The sequence below is a fragment of the Anthonomus grandis genome, chromosome 7, assembly GCF_022605725.1.
Source record: "Anthonomus grandis grandis chromosome 7, icAntGran1.3, whole genome shotgun sequence".
Lineage (NCBI taxonomy): Eukaryota > Metazoa > Arthropoda > Insecta > Coleoptera > Curculionidae > Anthonomus > Anthonomus grandis.
The window spans coordinates 35,990,264-36,011,230 of NC_065552.1; the positions used below are offsets into that span (position 1 = coordinate 35,990,264).

A 20,967-nucleotide genomic window follows, 5' to 3' on the forward strand; every position below is an offset into this window, starting at 1 on the left:
CAATACATCAATCCCCTCGTTCTCCAACCAGTCTCTCACTACGCGTGCGACATGTGGACGCGCATTATCATGCATTAGGTGGAAGTTTCGGCCAACAGCGCCAGCAAACGGACGAACAACAGGTTGAAGAACGGTATCGATGTACTGCTGAGCTGTAAGGAAGCGATCTGGAAAAACGAGGTCGGTTCTACCGCCCATCATTATTCCAGCCCATACCATAATTGTACCCCCTCTGTATGTATACATTTCCTGGACATGTCTTAACCGTTCTGCATTTCCAGATTGTCTCCATACCCTCACTCGACGTGAATCTGGATGAAATCCAAATCTGAATTCGTCGGTGAATAAAACTGTAGCCCAATCATGTTCATTAAATAATAATAAATAAAAAGGCCTTTATTTTATACTCGGCGAAGGGCAGCATGCTGTTAACTTAACCGAGTACACATAAATATTACAATAATATTATTACTATCACAAAAACACATAATTATTAAGTAGTTACTAATAGAAAATGTTAAAATATACAGAAGACAAAAAAAAAATAACTATAACTTACAAAGAAAAATACAAATTTTACAGCTTAACGACTACTTGACATCATAATACTATATATATGCATGACCGATTTAACAATACAATACTTATTAAAAAAATTAAATAGAACAATAGAAATAAAATTAAAAAAAAAAACAATCCCAAAAAAAGTTGAAATAAAATCATCCAGTTGACTGTTTAATTCTAAGTTATTACTTTATATTATTGCTATTTTTCTCGATATTTATTGTTGGCTTTCAATCAATATCGTTTTTAGGTTGTTTTTAAAGGATTGGAAAGACTTATCAGTACAGTGACTAATAATATATTTATTTATTAGCTTTGAAGCACAGAAAGAAAATGATCTTTGAAAAATCGCAGTGCTATGTCGGGGGATATCAAAATTTAAAACCGTGCATGTTGTTCGATTATGTCTGGTAGTTCCTGTTTTAAGTTTATTTCGTAAGTAGGAGGGACTATTATTTTTTAAAAGTTTGAATAGGAAACTGCAGTAATGAAGTTTTTCTCTATTTTGCACATTAAGCCACTTCAATTCTTTTAGCTTGCAAGTTACATGATCCCTTCCTCTCAACCCATAAACAAAGCGAATGCAATAGTTCTGTATTTTTTGCAGTTTGTACCTACTAGAAGCATCAAGACATGGTCCATAAACAAAATTAGAGTAATTACAATGTGATAAAATTAGAGCTTCACAAAGCTGCCTTTTTAGTGTAATACTTAATAGATCCTTACTTTTATACAAATTTCTCAGAAACACATATGCTCTTTGAACTACTTTAGATACTTGTGTTTTAAACCTCAAATTTGTATCAAAAGTTACACCTAAGTTTTTGTGTTCTTTTAAATTCAGAATTTTTTCACTATCTATTACAAGATCACAGTTCATACGAGACCATGATGCCAAGGGGCCAATGTAAATTACAGCCGATTTTTTTGGGTTTAATTTTAAACCATTTTTTTTTGAATAATGGTGAATTGTATCTAAGCACTGACCCAATGATTGCATAGATTCATCAACGTTATTCTTAGTTTGATTATCATTCATCATTGTTATCATTTCAGTTTTGATATTCTTGGCACCATTCTAATCTCGCAGCGCGATTGCCTCTGGAAAGAGGTGAACATCTAAGTGGCCTTCGATTATGGAGGTTGGCTTCACGGAGACGATTTCTTATAGTATCATGGCCTACGGTAATATTGTGTGCTCTCTGCAAGTTGATAACCAATTCAGGAGCTGTAATGTTAGGTTGACGTCGTTCCATGATAAAACACAATTTTTTTATTCACTCTGCAAAGCAGTAACTCTGTATCATGAACGAAGTCGAGACTACCGGAACATTTATTGCAATATAATAACCATGGTTTCTTCTGTTTTGTGAAAAAATTCCTAAAATATTTGTTATCAGTGTTAAGATTCTGTTTGTCTCACAGAAATCTACAGGATGAGCCAATCTTCAAATTTGATTTAAATTGATCACCAAAAAATTTTTTTTTTATAATTTTATTATTTTATTAAAATATCCTTAGACTTTTCCGATGTGTGTACTTAAATATGATACTCAACACATGCATGGCTCGATTAATTAAGAAAATCTTTTTTTTTTACTTTTAAGGTTTTTGAAGGGCTATGCCACACAGGTTCTATCTTATGATGAACCTGTGTAAACGGTTCTCTATAATCGTATATTATTATGCTACATTTTGTATATGATTATTTATTTACCTTCATGATGAATAAATTTGTTTTGAATTTGAAATTGAATTTACCATAATAGTATCGATATAAATTTGTAATAATTTATCGACAATTTGCAAAGATTACTTTATAGATTCGAAACTGTCGCAAAGGAATTGAACATGTTGATTTTTGTCCAGAAAACGAAGTCTCCTTCTAATTATATCAAAGGAACTGAGAAGGTGCAAGTTAGCGATATAGAGTAAAAATGTAAAACAGATCATGTCCTTTAAATACCTAAGTAATAGAAACCTGAAAAATTTATGGAGGAATAAATTTATGAGTATCGGAAGCAAGACACGAATATACAAGACATGTTTACGTTACAAAAACACAAGCAAAAACAGCAGCTGACTACTAAGGAACTGCTCAGAGCAACGGAAATGAAAACGCTAAGGCAATTGTGGGAGAAACTCTTAGGGTAAGAGTGAGAAGCAGCGACATCAGATCCCAATATGACATACAAGATGGTCCAGAACAAGAAGAGCATAGAGAGATCATGTCGACAGAATGTCTGACAATGGACTAGCTATAATTGCAAAAGAAGAGAAACTACCAGGAAGACCTCCAAAACGTTGGTACGAATGCTGGATATCGAAGCCACAACTTATGCTGCAACTTTGAAAAAAAGACACTGTCTTAAAATAATAAGATCCTTTGTTCGATGCGCGAAACTGTCCAGGCTTCTTGTTATATCTGGATCTCCGATAAGACGTCTGGCCCTTCTCTGGATGGAATCAAGCAGCTAGTGCAGCTCGAGTATGTTTGGGCACAGAGCTTTATATGTGAGAGCACTACTCAAGAGTTGGACGAATCTGAGTCCTTTAAAGCGCTAAAAGCCATTGCGGCATATTCAGCCTCTTCGTTTTAAAGAGAGCTCCAAAATATATTGCTTCCAACCTCCACACTTCGAATCGAACTAACGAAGACAGCGGCAAAGTAATTGCGCACATTCTACCAATCTAAATTAATTAGAAACCATTTACTTTTTAATTTAAAGCGTAAATGTTGGAGATAATATAGGTAAGAAATCTAGGCATAAATCTATTGTATGAAATATAGATCTGATAGTCTTAAGTAACGCTTAGCTTAAACTTATTGTTTTATTATAATACAAAAAAAACCTAATCTAACCTTTCTTCGCGAAAATGTTTCCCCTAATTCCCGCTCTAGAAGCCGGCATAGGGGATAAAATCATAGGATCGCGCTTCACCGAGTTTACTCGGTCTGAAGAAGGATTAAACCAAAACGTGTCTTTAAATGAGGATCCGGTATTTTGAGTGCCGTCAATATTTGCGCCGTTTGTGAAATATTCATGTCCGTGTCTGTCGAGAAATTCTAGGGATTGGAGCTGTAGGCCCCTCCATCCGGCCCAATTCTCTATTGAGTTCTTTAAACGATTGGGTTTTAAAAGTAGGGATATACAAGTAAGCAAAATCGTGTAGAGCATTAAATAAAAATTAAATATTTTATTTATTTTTTATACGATAAGTTCTCTATAAAGATCTCTAAATAAATAAAAATCTATTAAGAGTTATGAAAAATACATTAACGTTAGGCAGTATTCCGCTGCGGAGCATTTTATTAAGCTCTTATAGAAAGAATAAAAATATATTCAATAAAATTACTTAAGTCTAATGTAAAAACGTATTTTTTATTAGATTGCACTCACGCCTCCTATTTTGTTTGGCGATCAATCACAATTTACGTTTTGTGGTTTGTTATTATTGGATTCCCTTGTCAGCTGTTGAGGCTGGCTTCTATCTTGGTCAGGAACTGTCAAGTGGCTGCTGCTTTTACAGATGGTAACTATTTACAGTTTATTAAGTTTAGAGATCGAACATCCAAAAATGAAATAGGAGGTGTGACTGAAATATACGTGCTTTGCAAAATTTCACGTCAACAATAGTTAGCAGAAATCCGAACATTATAGTATAATGCATTGGAGTGAAAATGTACCGCTCTCTCAACGTGTATTTTTGAACACGATTAATAAAATGATCCATGAAATTGGATGCACAATAATTGGCTCTTATTACTACAGCAAAAAAATACTGTACGAGAAGCTGGCACTTATTAATTTGTTTCATTGATAAATTGTTTATTTACCAAAAACTTTCTCTATGGGCTCATATGCGATGCAATAACACTGTTTGGTTTGTGACGACGCCACACGTCGACTTGCTCATAGTCTATGGCCAGTAATTCCTAAATACTATACTAGAGCATTTGATTTGGTAAATCATTCTATTTTATTAAAAAAAAACTGGATAATTATAGAGTGAGAGGTATTTTGGAATCAGGGGAATAGATGTCGTCATGCCTCAATAATAGAAAACAGATAGTTGTTTTACCAATAGGCGGCCAGGTAAGTCGATTTGGCAGATATTGTTAGAGGGGGGTTCCCCAGAGAAGTGTGTTAAGACTCCTATAGTTTCATGTCTATATAAATACGAAAGTTGTAGGTGTGTTTTCATTGCCTACAACTATTTATTTTTTTTTCATAGAACTTGTAGTTTTGCCGAAAATCGAGATAAACCGAATTTTACCCTTAAAAATGCACCCCCTTTCACTTTCCGACCTCAGATCGTCCGTAAATGATTTTTCCTTGAATTTTTGTTAGAATCTCATCCTTTTCCGATAGGTTTATATCCCAATATTAATTTTTTTGGGTTCAAAAATTATTGATCCTGGTCGGTAAAGTCTGCCATAAAATCAGTCTCGTATCAAACCAAAAATCCCCAACTAAGATTTCGGTTTGTTTTCGAGCGTTTTCTCCATTTCAATATCCTCATATCGTCCATTGTCGGCAACTTTGACATTTCCATTATAGTTTCCATGCTGGCCGTCGAAAAGGGAACGAACGGAACAAGGCGCCGAATCACCTTTGTAAATACCGATTAAATTGCTAAAGTTTATATACAACATTTTAGCTAAATTTAAAATATTATCTCTCTTTTTTATTAAAAAAAAAAAATTATTGACATTCGAATTCATTACTACATCTTACAGGCATTACTATATGATATTAGTAATTATTATACTATGTATGATATAAGTAAACTGGTAATGGCGTAACTCGTCTTATATAAATAATACTTACAGTGTAAACACTACCCACTTCTAATGTCTGCTCGTCGCTTTAATTATATTACAAAAAGTCCTACAAATAATCCCTAACCTGGTAAGTCCTAACCCGATATCCAGACATAATCTAATATTAAGCCGAAGAGGGTTTTCGGAAATACATGCAAGTTTAGATTGGATCAACACGTGGCCCACAGGTAAAATTATAAGAGGATCCCATTCTTCTGTTGTCGTACTAAACAATGCTGCTTGTTTAGGTTAATAAATGCCCCTGGACGTCTCAAACATAAAATGAAATTTCTAGTTGTAAAATGTGAACAAAAATAGGCTACGGGATATGGCTAAGCAAGGTGTTAAAATTACCTAAGCCCGTTATGATCCATATGTTGGCTTCAGATATTGACAATATAATATTTTGATTTAAATTAGCGTAATTGTTTGTATTAGTTTCTATCGCAACACAATCGTATGAATCTGGCTCGGACCGCAGAGCTGTTATTAAGGGTATTACGGTCAAAAAGGTGAGCTCTTCTAAGCTCGTAGTGGAATGTATAAAAGTTCTGGAAGAACTGGAGAAGGCAGGCTGTAAGATTTAGCTTGTATGAGCTTTTACGTGATGCTGTACATGGAGCTTTATTGCCTTAAACAGAGTTAATGACCCAAAGTCACTAAGACTTAGAACTAGTCTAGAATGAGAAACCGGACTTCTCTGCTAGCTTACACGGCCGGTGGGCATATTTATATCTATCACACGCTATTGCAAAGCGAGCGATGCCCGAACGCAGTTCTTATCTATCACATGTTTTGCAAACGTGCCTCTTTAATTAGCACATGCGATCGCCAAAAATGTTGTCTTTCCGATTAAATGCATCAATCGGCGGTCATTAAAAAATATAATATTACGAATGCCTGCAATGTTCTTTCGGAACAACAGAAACACATTATTCATAAAATAGCGACTGGGAACCAACCCCCTTCTAATTTGCTTAAACCCCTTTAACTAAAAAAATATGTAACTGATGTAGAACAGTGTACCTTCACCCATAAAAGAAAGCCGGAATGTCGAGCGCAGTAACGATTTTGTTGGTAATATTGCGCACCCAGGGGAACAATATATTGAAAAAAACTGAGGTCACAGGCGTTTTAGCCGAATGGAAAACATTTGTACACGAATTGGATCTTAACGTTCAACAAAATCTTTTAGATGATCCTGAGAACTTTGTAGGTGGGGTGAAGGCATTCATGAAAATTACAAAAAAAATATGAACAGTTCGTCGTCTCTTCTTAGTAGATTGCAAAAAAATTGAACTGCTGTACTAAATAATTTGAAGGCAGATATCTCGAAAACTGCGACTCTGAGCGACCCGAAAGTAGTATACCTTTTTTACGTAAAAAATATGAAAAAAGTATTATTTTCAATAAAAACTTAAATACAGTTAGGCACAAAAAATTTATGACCTTATGAAAAAGAAAAAGATGTCGCTGACAGCGCCCCCTACATTGTACACTCATATATCAATATCGTAATATTTTTACATCCAGGAGTTTGTGGTTTTTCCATGTACCATTAATTAGCGGACACCCTGTATACTGTTAGATAATAAAGCTCTTATATTTCATAAGAATCTCTCAAATATAAAAACTTAAAAAAGCCTAAAACTCTTTTTCAAATCATTATCAAAGCAAAAGGCTTTATGCTACAGAACAAAAATCATACTTTTTTAAACATCAATTTCTGCATTTCAATTACCGTTGTCATTTTTCGATAATTGCAATCATTTTATGGCATTTTTAACATATAAAGAAAATATCCCTCCTTACTTTGCAAATTCCTAAGATTTGTGTTTGTATGAACCTTTTTACGTATATACAGGATGATTTTTAAGTTGATACTTTTTTTTTAACTGTGTATAGAACTCTTTCAAATAACTTTATTTAAAAAACCGAAAAATAAAAAAATTGCATTTCCAAAATATTATAGAGTCCAATACGGTCCTCTCTAATTTAAATAAGTTGTTCAAAGTTGTCACCATTAACTTCAACACAACGATTTGCTCGACGTAACCACTGTTCCACGCAATAGAGAAATCGGTTTTTGTCTAACTGTTGCCGCAGCCTGCTCAATACGTGCTATTAGTTCTTCTTGTGTGTCGATAGGCATCTTGAAAACTAAACTATTCATATACCCCCACAAAAAAAAAGTCACATGGATTTAGGTCCGGCGACCTTGGTGGACATGCAACTGGTCCATTTCGGCCAATCCACCGATTTGGGTAACTTATATCCAAAAATTCGCTCACTTATCGTCTAAAATGGACAGGTGCTCCATCCTTCAGTGCAGGCAGATTATTTTGCAAAAAGTCCAAATAAACATCGCCCGTCAAACGGTCTGGTAAAATAATTGGTCCAACAAGTATCCCATTCACAATTCCTGCCCACACATTAGCAGAAAAGAGGTGTTGAACATTGGTTCTGCGAATTGCATGGGGATTATCAACAGACCAAACATGCGTATTTCGAGAATTATTAATTCCGGTTCAGGTGAATGTTGCCTCATCCATGGCTAAAATTTTGTTCGAAAAATGATCATTTTCATGTTGTTGTAGGAATAATTCACAAAACTGAACTCTGCGGGGGAAGTCTTCAGGCAGTAGCGCTTGGACACGTTGAACATGAAAGGGATTAAATTGATTCTCGCGCAATGTTGTCCATACTTTTGTTTGACTTAATCCGACCTGCCCTGCGATAACTCGAGTACTTGTTGTTGGATCTTCTTCGATGAGATTTATAATTTGTTCTTCCCTTTGAACATTTTCAGGTCTCGTTCCTCTTCTGCATGCCCTCTACGATGTTTTCGTAAATCGCCAGTATCCCTAGCCCGTTGAATAAGATTTATGAAACTTCTGGGTGTAGGATAATTCCGCAAAGGAAAGCGGTCTGTGTATAATACCAAAGCAGCAGCAGCACTTTGAAGACACTCTCCATAAATAAGCAACATATCTACAAGTTCATTGTTTTCATAACGATGTGCCATTTTTAGGATTTGCAAATTTAAAATTAACAACAATAAACCAAAAGTGTCTAAGACTAACTGATCGCTACAATGCGTGATCGATAATACAAAAATTCGAGCAAAAACTAAACATAAACAGACGATGAAAAACAAACCCATATTCACTTTCTTTATTCTGTATGTCCCTTGTTTTTGAGTGTATTGAAAAAAACGTATATTTTACCGAGTTCTATACACAGTTAAAAAAAAAGTATCAACTTAAAAATCACCCTGTATATATTTTAGGACTAATACTACAACATTTTATTCTATTTAGGTTGAAGTTTACTGAAGTTGACTTACCTAAGTGACTGTTCCGAGTTGTTGTTTGTTATTTGCAAATTGGAGGCGGCTATCTGAAAATAAAAAAAAAATTTTTCACTAAATCTACTATTTTAAGCAGTGCATTATTATTTTCATATACATAATACACACACTCGTAATTTATCTCTTTATTAAATGTTACTCTTTGATAAAATTTCATTTGGCAGACAGTCATGTGCGGGCAAAAATGTTCTTTGCGGCTGCGACCACCCAACTTTTAAGCTTCAAATTGCAAAGTTTATAAAGAGGCAGTTTATTAAAAAGTCCTTAAACTTTAATATGCTTTTGAACTGAACTTTTAAGTAGAAAACATATTTTGTGTAATAATATAAAAATAAAATGTGCACATTTTTAAATAACCTTAATTGATATGAGCGTCTAAGAAGAAGTTTATTTCTTGATTAAATTTACATGCAATTAGGAAATTAACAAGTTGCAGCCCAATGATGTAAATTTTTCTTATTTTACAACTGTTTTTACATGTCATATGTAACTGAGTATCTCTTAGCACATACCTTTTAATGAAGATAATACCATTTATTAAATAAACTGTATGGTCAAAATAGTTTGAAATGAACAAAGACGTAGAATAACAATTAAAAAAAAAACTCAGAGCAGAAATTCCGATTTTTCCTGAATAAAGGCAAATAATTCCCGAGGGATTTTACGATCGGCGTTAAGAGTTTGATACGGACTGGGCCACTTAACCTGGCTGTTTCATTTCCAGTTAGTTGCGGGCTATAAATAAGTTGATTTATTTTGTCACGGCGCTCCTCTTGAGCAAAAATCCGATGTGTACATCGCTCGACCGCTGCTAAAAAAAGACCACTCGTTTTTTGGTTAAAATAATTGGGAAATTAACTCGTTTTAATCAACGTTAAATATGTGCCCTATTAGTCACAATGGCCTACGCGAGTTTTTACTTAGGAAAATTAGTAGAAATATAGATATAAAGGTTCGTGTAACTATCTATACAAGAGTTAAATTTTTAAAATTATAATAATAACATTATAATAAAACAATACAATATTACCATATATGCACCACTGGGAACATTTCAGGATCCACCCATGCCGCGTAGAGATTGGAATTTCTTATCAGCTAACTGGAAACATTTAAAATAGGTCCTCGTTTCATTTTTTTGGAATGATGTTCGTTTCAATACCAATATTCAAGCATTTTGCAGATTTTGGCAGGTATGGTGGCTTATACAAGGTGTCCAAGAATGGATTTCCCTTTTAAAACTTGAACAAGTTGGCAACCGTGTAATATAGCGGAGCCGCGTTAGCGGCGTTCGATAGTGAATCGATGCGGATTATTTAGTCAAAATGGAGCGTTGGTCAGGTGTGCATCGCGCGTTCATTATTGAGGCATACTTCAAGAGTAATGATTCTTACATAATTGCAAGACGAAGATTTTGTGCTCACTTCAATATTAGGCGTGTGGAGGACGCTCCGAGCAAAAATTTGGTGAAATCCTGGGTGCGAAGGTTTAGAGAAACATCGTCAGCTGTAAATGCAAAACCCCGTGGTCATCCAAGGACTGCAACTGCTCAGTTCGTAAAACATCACAAGCTTTGCAAATGCACAAATCATCTCTACACACAATTCTAATGAAAGATTTAAAGTTTCATCCCTACAAAATTCAAATAGTGCAAGAATTAAACCCAAATGACTTTATAAACCGGCGTTCTTTCGCTGAAACCATGATAGACCATTTTTTTGTAAACGATCGAGTTAACAATATCCTGTTCAGTGACGAAGTGCACTTTCACCTTTCAGGCGCAGTCAATAAGCAAAACTGTCGCTATTGGGCACCAGACAATCCAAGGCGAAAACACGAAAAGCCCCTACATAGCCCAAAGGTAACTGTGTGGTGTGCTATGTCGTCCTCGGGAATTATCGGTCCGTATTTTTTTGAAAACGGACGCGGCGCAGCCCTTACTGTTAATAGTGCTCGTTATTGTGCGATGCTTCGGGATTATTTGACACCTCAGCTACAAGATTTTGATGGCTTCAATCAGGATACCTGGTTTCAACAGGACGGGGCTACCACACACACAGCCCGAGCGTCTATGGAAGTCGTTAGAGGATTATTTCCGGAAAAGGTGATTTCCCGTTTTGGAGATCTAAACTGGCCGGCTAGGTCTCCCGACCTCACCCCACTGGACTTTTTTTTGTGGGGATTCCTCAAAAGTAAAGTTTATGTTGATAGACCTGCCACCTTGCAAGAGTTAAAACAAAAAATACGGGAAGAAATTAATGGAATACCACCCGAGATGTGTTTAGCAGTTTTCGACCACATGAAGGCGGCACTACAAGAGTGTTTTGACCGAAATGGAAGGCATCTCGACAATATAATTTTTAAAACATGAAATCCGCATATATTGTGTGTAGTCCTACCTTAATAAAATCTTTTTAAAACTGAAAAAAAAATTTGGTTAGCCTTCAAAAAGGGAAATCCATTCCTGGACACCCTGTATTTTGTTATCATGAAATATATCTCGGCACAACGATAAGAACCAGGCATGAATGAAAGCGACCCAAAACTGGTATTTTTATCAGGGGTATTTATGAGGGGTGAGCCAGGTTCTCGAATGCAAAGGCGGACACTTGTTTTTAGACTGCTGCGGGGTTTAAATGAATAGTTTTTGTGAGAAAGCTTTTGTTATTTTTGTACTAAATTTGTTGTTTTGCTTTTGATACTTAAGATTAAATTCGTGTTTTGTTCTAAATTAGTAGTTTTACTTCAATAAGTTAACATCAGAAGTGGGATAGAAACTCAGTGCCTGTTCATGTAAAAGTGTTATACTGAAACCAAACAATAGCAATAATGCATCGTCATCGGAATATAAGTTATAGGCGGAGGGATCGGTCGGTACCTAGTGCTCGTAGCAGCTCGCGAAGTGGTTTTCGCGATGTGCATGAAAACCAGTGTTGCCAACGTTGTTATAAGACATTCCACCAGAAACTATATTAAATCTCACTAGAAATCCACTAAATGAAAAAATTAAATTCCACTAGAATTCAGCTGAAAAATAATCAAATTGAACTAGAATTCCACTACTATAGATTAAAGAGATATTTACATAGATTAAAGAAAGGTATCATAATCATAACATAAACATAAATATAATATAACACGCGTTGACGTTGACATTAGTAATTGACCTAGGCTGCGTTCATCGGAACAAAGCGATGCAGAAGCAGCGTTAAAGCAGTATTGGCGCTTTCTCAAGTGACAAGACCTAAAATGATATTGCCAACTGATGCGCTTTACTAAAAAATTTGAAAATAACAAAAGTCAAACATTTTGCAAAATATCTTATTTTCACTAAACATTCCGCTAAAAAATTTCATTTCCACTAAAATGTCCATCATGGTGGATTTTGATAACGCCATTCCACTAAACCACTATCAAAACCACTAGATCTAGTGGAAAATCTACTGTGTTGGCAACACTGATGAAAACAAACGACGGCGACATGGGATGATTGACCAAGGCAGGAGTTCCACCCCTCCTTTAGCGATTGCATCTACAAGTTCACAGAGTTCTCAGCTGGAGGGTAGTGAGTCTATTTTATCGTTAAGTCAAGCTTTACTAAATGGTATTGAGGGAATTACAAATAGATCAAATAATTCGGGGGTAGTTACAGTAACATAATAAATGAATTTAACCCTATTAATGACGACATTGTGAAATGGTTAAATGCCGTAGATGAGTATGCGTTTATTAACAACTGGAATGACCGAATTGCTTGCCATCTGGCCCTCAGTAAATTGCGCGGTTCCGCTGAGACTTGGTGTCGCGGTTTGCCAACGCGCATATTTACTTGGACCGAATGGAAAGAATTGTTGAGAGAACAGTTTATATCAAAAAGAAATCCGCATGCAGACATGACTAAAATGTTAAAGTGCGTTCCAAAAGTTAATCAAGGCCGGTACGAATATTGTTTCGAAAAATTGGCTTTAATTAACAAAATGAAGTTATTTATTACTGATGAGGATAAAGTTAATTTGATAATGGGGGGAATTAAAAATCAACAAATTAAATTTTCAGTAGAAACCTCTGAAATAACTAACCCTGCTAAATTAGCGAGATACTTAAAGACCTTTGATGAAAAATCGGATATACCAGAAATAACTAATACGAACACTATTACACCGCGAAATTCAAGTATAAACAATTCAACTAAACAAACTTCGACACAGGATTTATTAACTTGTCATAATTGTAGGCAAAAGGGACACATCAGACGTAACTGTCCAAATAAAGGTCAGTCTAGCAAGGCGTTTGTTGCCTATCACAATTCATTATGACAAACAAACTCAGCAATCAACAAACCCATGCAAAAATATATATCTCGAAAACAAACCTATTAAATGTTTTATTGATTTTGGTAGTGAATGTTCATTAATTAACCAAGCTATCATTTTGTCTTTTAATTTAAATCGAAAATCGCTTCAAACAAATATTTTTATTAAGACCCTTTCAGACACAACTCTAAGCGTTTCTCATTATGTTCACGCCAATCAAGGACGAAATAGATGTGTCTGAGCTACGTCAAAAAGTGCGTAAAAATTATCCTGTATATCAGGCTCGCCAAAAGGAGCAGTTTGATTCGAAGCGGTGTAAACCGAAAATATTTCAGAAAGGAGACTTGGTTTTATTGAAAATCACGTCTCATCAGGCAACGGGCGCCAGTCAAAAGTTGAAGCCAAAATGGAGGGGTCCCTTCAGGGTTTCCAAAGTCTTGGGCTGTGACCGGTATGAAATAAGGGATATACCGGGAATGACTAGATCACGTACTCCGTACCTGAGCGTGGCTGGCATCGACAATATCGAGTAAACAGTAAGGTTACTAAGGTGAGCTTAGGTTAAGTACTGGAACTATGAGTGGATGGCCTGGTCAAATATAACTGATACTGCGTCTGGGTAAACTCATATTTCCAGGTGCTAGATGAGGGATGGCCTGGCCTGGATACTGGAATAGGGTTGTAAGACCTGGTATTATTCCAGATGGTACTGCGTTCCAAGAATCTAGCATGGGCCCATAAGGTTTAAAGCGTTAACAAACTGCAGTTACTATTATTTAAACATTTTTATGTATTATTTTGTTCCCTGATTTTGAATTAAATCCCTGACTTTTACCCCTTTTGTTATTTTCATTTATTTCATATTATACCTTGATTAGATGGAATCTCAACACCGAGCGGAATTGCTGCATCGAAGATATACCTACAAATAAGACATCTCAAACCTTAATTGTCGCCGTTATTTCAAATCTCTTTGATGCATTTATCTCTTTCTAGGGATAAGGAGAAGAGTGTGGACACTCTATTGCCAGGAAGGGCCGAATGTTATCATCGGCACAACGATAAGAATCAGGGATGAATGAACGCGACCCAAAACTGGTATTTTTATCAGGGGTATTTAGGAGGGGTAAGCCAGGTACTCGAATGCAAAGGGAGACACTTGTTTTTAGACTGCTGCGGGGTTTAAATGAATAGTTTTTGTGAGAAAGCTTTTGTTATTTTTGTACTAAATTTGTTGCTTTGCTTTTGATAGTTAAGATTAAATTCGGGTTTTGTTCTAAATTAGTAGTTTTACTTCAATAAGTTAACAATTTCGAACACCTTGAAAAGCTCCTCAGACATCAAACCGTGATTCGATGAAAATTGCACCAAGGCGGTCAACAACAAAAATGCTGCTTATCGCAAGTAGAGCCAAGACCCAAGCCCTGCAAATCAAGTCAACTTAGTTGCCTTGATAGATACATGCAAGCAGACGATCAATACTTGTAAAGAAAAATATGATGACACAGTGGAGAACAAACTTCTCAACTACTAAAATGGATCAAGATGGTTTTGGTCCGTATAAAAGCGGTTGATCGAGGTTTCTGTAGGTCAAAAATTCGATCGTTGACTGGGGAAGATGGTTCCATTGCAGTGACTTGCAGTGATATTCGCTTCAAACTTTACCGTAGACCCACAAGGCAAAACGCCATCGACTTCATCAAGACATGTCTTCTTCGATGCCATGGTTTTCTGTCACAGAGACCTTAAAAAAGTTCTTAAAGGCTTAAACACTAACAAGGCCCTCGGACCTGATAAATGGACCTCGGAATATCGCCAATAAAATTAAAAGAGTGTGCGGTGGACACCACAGTTGTGTAAACTGTTTTCTGTTTTATACAGAAGAGGTCCCTTACTAGAAGATTAGAAATTTGCGCGGTTGCTTTAGACCCGATGTAATGGAGACTTATTAACTCAGGTTTTTAAAGACATAAGTCTACTGGCCAGTGGCCATATATTGGCCTATGTCACGCATATTTGGACCGAACCTATCGAGAAATGTGGTGAATCTCGTGAAACAGTTCTGGATATTTCCTATTACGCATAAAAAATAACTTCTGATTATTAGCGGAAGTGCCAGAGAACACAGGGGATTTTTCCTCGTCTTTAGGGCCTGCAACACCGTCCTTTAATTTTGTTAATGCTGGTACAGCACCTTTATCCTCTTCTGCCTGAGCCAGCGTTAACTCCAGAAAAAGATGTTTAACCTCTCTCGCATACCTTTGTGTACACTTTTACTATTTTGTTTTGCCAACATGCAATTGCGTAGACAGAGATGCTGCAGATTTTAAAGTTAGTAAATTAACCCTAATATTTCTTATTAACTCGTCTTAACTCGCATATGTTGATCTTAGCCTTGACTTTGCACTTTCAGTGAACTTGGTTTCTAAGACAAATTTTATCAGTAACTCTTACTATCATTATCCATGCATCTACTAATTGCTTAGTTAACGTCTCCGTTCCATCCACAGCGGGCAATAAGGATGCTGCCGGTTTAATGTCAAATTTTTTTCCTATGTTTAATTTAGTAACTTCTATATTTGCTGAAATTATCTTACCTAGACCTATTATTCCAATTCTATCCTGTAAAATATTCCTATAAGTTTTTTTCGAAAGCTATTATGTATTCCTTGTCAATAGTACCGGTTTCTACAAAATCCCTACACTTAACTTCAACTGAATCTAATTTTAAAAGTAAGTTCGTAAAATTCAGACAGCTTCGTCGCTCCTTTGGCTCTTTTTAATTTTAGTATATAAGCTCCTAAAAATATCAATTAAGTTATCTACTATGACATTCGAACTCCATGGTTCTTCAATATTATTGCGTGACCCAAAAAGCTAAAATACAGGTCGTGTATCCAACACAGGCATTCGATGGAATCTGGCATGAAGATCTTTTAAACAAACTGTATTCTTATGGTTTGCCATAGCTCTCGTTGCTTGGCTTGAAAGCTTCCTCAAGAACTGATCCTTCCAGGTTGTCGTTGATGGACACACCTCGCAGAGATTTTAAAGTAAAGCTACTGTCCTTCAGGAATGCATCTTGTCCCCTGCCCTCTTTAACAACAGTTAAATATCAGCAACCTTCTAAACACGGCATGGCACCTAATCCAATTTACAGCTTTGCTGATGACAGTATATTGGTGTCTTCATTAATTCTGCTTATCACCTGTAATTCTCGTGACATTATTTTATTGACCGAGCATTGGATGAGAGCAAGTCAGCCTAATTCAATCGTACGGCCTTAAGAAGTATGTTGATGCTCCCACACGTATTACATTCTCTTCGGCTACTATCATAGATTACTTCTGCATTAACGTAAGCGATTAAACATGTCTCTGTCTTATCGTTTGGTATTTCTGATCATGAGGTTGTTCATTGTGGTTTTCTAAATTATGTCGACTTTCTGGTTTCATATTTTACAAACTATAGGAGGATTTACAGAAAAGTAGTGAGGGTTGCTAAAAGAAACTACTATCAAGCTCGGTTGGGTTCCTCAGGTAATAGGCAAAGGCAGAGTTGGTCTATGGTAAATCAGTTTACGCAACCCCATCATACCGCCGCACCAGAATTAGAATTAAATGAGTTAAATGACTATTTTTATGATATGGTTGAAGAGCTGTTGGAGGTTAATTTTGGAAGCAGGGTTCCAGTTATATACTTTCAGCAGGTTTCAGTTCCTAATTCGTTCTTTTCCGGAGAGCATTAAAATGATCAGCATTAAAAACCACAAATCTTCGGGATATGAGTTTTTCTATGAAATTACTTTTGTCTTAGTGTTTTTAGTTCTTTGGCCTGTGCGATGAACTCCTCCTGGCATACTGGCAGATTTCCTGTATGTTTAAAAAGGGCATCGGTTATTCCTCTGCATAACGGCGATTTGCTACTATCGTCCAATCTCGATTCCATCCATACTTTCAAAGGTATTGGAGACACGAATTCGAAGACTAGAATTTTGACTTTTTTGCCTCAGAGTAGGATTTTATCCACTAATAAATTTAGATTCCAAAAAACCAAAGGTACTCACGCTGTTATATTTAGGTTCTTGGTATTAATGCATCTGTGGATGCTGGGATGTCGACGGCTGCAGTGTTCTGTGATCTGTCAAAAGCGTTTGATTATTTGGATCATAAGATACTGTTATCTAAGATATGGGTTTAGGGGTGTTGCTCTGCAGTGGGTCAAGTCTTATCTGATTCATCGCACTCAAAGAGTTACAGTTAGTGGATCTCTGTCTATGTCTAGCCCCTATAAGGGTTGGCAATTGAGGAATTCAATAAAAGTGGTCATTTATCCGGAATTAAATCCTGCCGGTGATGATTAACCTCTAAACGGCCTTCACAGTTCAATAAAGGCCTCTACGAAACAAATAACCCAATTTTGGAAACCTCTCGCTGGTCAGTGATGTTTCAAGACTTAACACACTCCTGAAGGCTACTTTGGCAACTTTTCTCGTCAAAGATTTTATCGAAAAATAATGAGGATCAGATTGTTAATTACTAGGTAGCCCTAGAACAAGTTGAATCCCTGTCGCCACTGTTGACTTGCCACTAAAACTTGCCACCACCAGTTAGGAGCGGAACCGTCAATGTCAAATGTTAAGATGTGACAATTCATGACCGAATTATCAAAATAGTCCAGAACAATTAATTGTGCATTCAAACGTATTTCTAAATAGAAATTTCTCGACAGGCCCATTCGAAATATCAAATATTTTCCCAAATCATCCATTCAAAATTGTACTTCAGCAATACGTGGAATGCGCATATTGTCGTACTATTTGAGTATGCGTTAATATTGCACACCTGCGACACCTGTCCTCTGTGACAATAGAAATTTGGTACTAAGTAAATGTCAAACCAATAAATATCATTCTTTGTCTCTCTCTTTTTCTCTCTGTAGCTTCTACAAGCCCAGATGGTAAACCAAAAATCAATAAGCCAATCATAAAGTCTTAAGGTGCGTATTGACTTGCAACAAAACACTTCAAACAAACTAAACGATCGCACCGCTCGCACTGTAAAAAATTTGTCTGGTGAGTACGTTGCGCCGAACCAAACAGAACGTGCAAAACATTTTCGGAGGTTTGTCGGTAAATGGAATTTACTCAAAGGAAATTTGTTTGTTTGCAGGAATTATGAACGTTATGCGACACTATGACTTTTTAAAAAGTAAATTTATTAAAAAAGTACAACTGACAATGTGACATGTTAATAATATTGTTACTAATCTGATACTAATATCTCACTATAACATTGTACAATAATCTATATGATCTTAAAACTAAGGGTTTATAATATAGAAAAAACATGTTGATGTAGCCAACCACGTTGTGGAGATTTAGCAGTTCTTACGATGACCATTTGATTACTTACGCCCTTGGAAAAGTCTATGGTGAAGAGTCAGCGGTTCTCACTGATATAACCCTATAACAGGCGTTAAGTGGATCCGTTGCCATTTGTTGATTACTAATCGGAACCCAGCGAACAGCGCAAACAGTTTTTGTTGCAGATTGTTGCAGGAGTGCGTGGCGCGTTTGGATTGTTCGTAGTGTTCTGTTGCAAGTCAATACGCACCTTTAAATGTTTTGCTTCCATTGGTTCCTTTCCATCATAAGATCACATGTATGAAGCTTGTATGGTGAAAATCGGAATCGTATATCGGCCATCTTGCTTGGCAAAATTGACAGGGAGCTGACAGACAGTTGTTGACATTGACTGATAGAACATCATTTGTCATTATCATACCATTTGAGTTTGCTTTCATTTTAATTAATGCAAGCGTAGGTAAATTTGCTATTTGTTTTAAGGATGTTATTTTAAATTCATCACTTTTTTTCGATCAAGAAAATCTGATTTTATTTATTACTATTATGTTTTTGTATTGTCAATCTTTAGTGTTTAATTAAATCAAATTCTGTTGATTTCAATGAAGAAGATTCACTTTTCAAGTATTTAATTTTTAACTTGAATATTATAAATACATATTACAAAATGTTTGGCCTCCCATTTTCTATTCAACAATTAAAAATTGATTTAAAATTTTCCTGACAATTTCCTTGATGTAAGAGTATGTATATTTTAAATGGTTTTGAGAAACATAGTAATAAAAGATTTTTTTTAATTTCCTTCAGTTCATATTACTATTTGAAAAACATGGAGAGCAATATGCAATGTAAATTTTATTAAGACTTTGAGCTATAGAATTTCTTTTCATCAGTTCTCTCCACAAATTTTAATAATGCTGATACTGCTGGCTTTACACTACAATACATATTTATTTTGCCTTTTTTTCACATGAATCATTTAGTAAATTGATTTCTAAGGTTTGCACTGCCTATTTTTTTTATTTTATTTCATGCTCGTATCATACCACTTCTTATGTTCACTGAGACGAGACATAGGTATAGAGACTAAGAGACCTGAGCACCCGGAATGGATCAGAATTAATGTTTCTCTTAAAACTTGTGTTCTTTTAGAGTTTTTTTTATTTTATGTAAACATCTGTCCTTGAATTAAGTTTTTATTAATATTATAGTTCCAAGATATGTTGTTAGTACTATGAGACCAACAAATATATACTATGTAAGTGATATATGTTTATACTAAAAAGTTATTTCCATTTTCAAAGAGTTTATTTTGTTTTGTAGATGGATATATTGTTTCTTTAGATAATACCCTGTTATAGAATTTTTAAATAATTTTAAAATCTGTTTAATTTTTCTTTAGGAAACAGATACAAATACATATTAAATAAGGATAATTCATCCTCTATTGAATCTATGTGTTAATAAAATGATGATATTATTAACCTAATGGGAATGCCTTTAGATGTATGATATGAAAATAGCACAAACATTTTGACAACCTTTTCTAATCTGTTTAAAATTAGGATAGATCAGTGCTAAGAAAATACTTTTAAACATTTTCAGATAAATTCTAATTTATATATTGTCTGTTATAATAAATGATTGTATATTATATATATCATTTTAACTAATTTGTTTTTTCAGGTAAATTAAATAATAAATGTATTAAAGAAAAACATTGTTTTATTTCCATTTGTCCAATTGGTGATATGCCGTACACTATTGTTAATTAATTATTGCAGTAAATTAACTCATTTAGATATGTAAAATAAATCTAAAAAGTTTTATTTTTATTCAGATCAATATCTGATGCCAACACCTAATCAAAAAGGCCCTTTTCTCTATGAGTAACCTTTTTTGATTAGGCGTTTGCTTTAAATATTACGATTAAATGATAAGATTGGCAGATTAAATGAAATTTGATTTCCCACCTTAATTTGGCCACGCCCTTCTGCCATTTTGATTGGTCCAATTAGGCACGTCAAACTGTCAAATCAGTTACAACAGTTTCCGTTGCCAAGCGAGAGGACGCTAGCTGATTTGTCAGGAGATTTTCTATCAGTTTGTATGCAACCACCACTTCTCTATATTTTTGTGTTTTGTGCATAAGATATTCGGTATTGGCGATATTTAGGGTTCCTAGTTATTTATTTTTTTAAGGGTCTTCTAAGTGAACTTCCAAGTGCATATCTAATTGACGCTATATGTTTTCCAGTTCTCTGTTCTTTGATAATCAACTTTCTAGATATATATTTTAGCGTTTAATTTATGACCATCAATCATTGTAAACGTTGTGTTAAACTCCCGCCTCATTCTTTATTTTAACCTAAACTCAAGATCAGTCGCATTACTCTATTCGACATTAAAATGTTTTACTTTTAATTTCGAGTGCTAAAACAGTTAAAAACTTTTCACTAAATTTTTGGTATTTATAGCTTTGTTTATGGCCTCGCCAAAATTTTAAAAATAATCGTTATAGCGTGACTGA

General features: G+C 35.2%; 1 protein-coding gene across 1 annotated transcript in view; it reads right to left on the minus strand.

Moving 5' to 3' along the window:
* Positions 1-20,967, minus strand: part of LOC126738141 (delta-sarcoglycan) — a 263,842-nt gene that overhangs the window by 35,606 nt on the left and 207,269 nt on the right. The window contains exon 2 of the mRNA XM_050443317.1: positions 8,736-8,788. Coding sequence (XP_050299274.1) covers positions 8,736-8,788 — 53 coding nt within the window. The remainder of the gene's footprint in view (positions 1-8,735; positions 8,789-20,967) is intronic.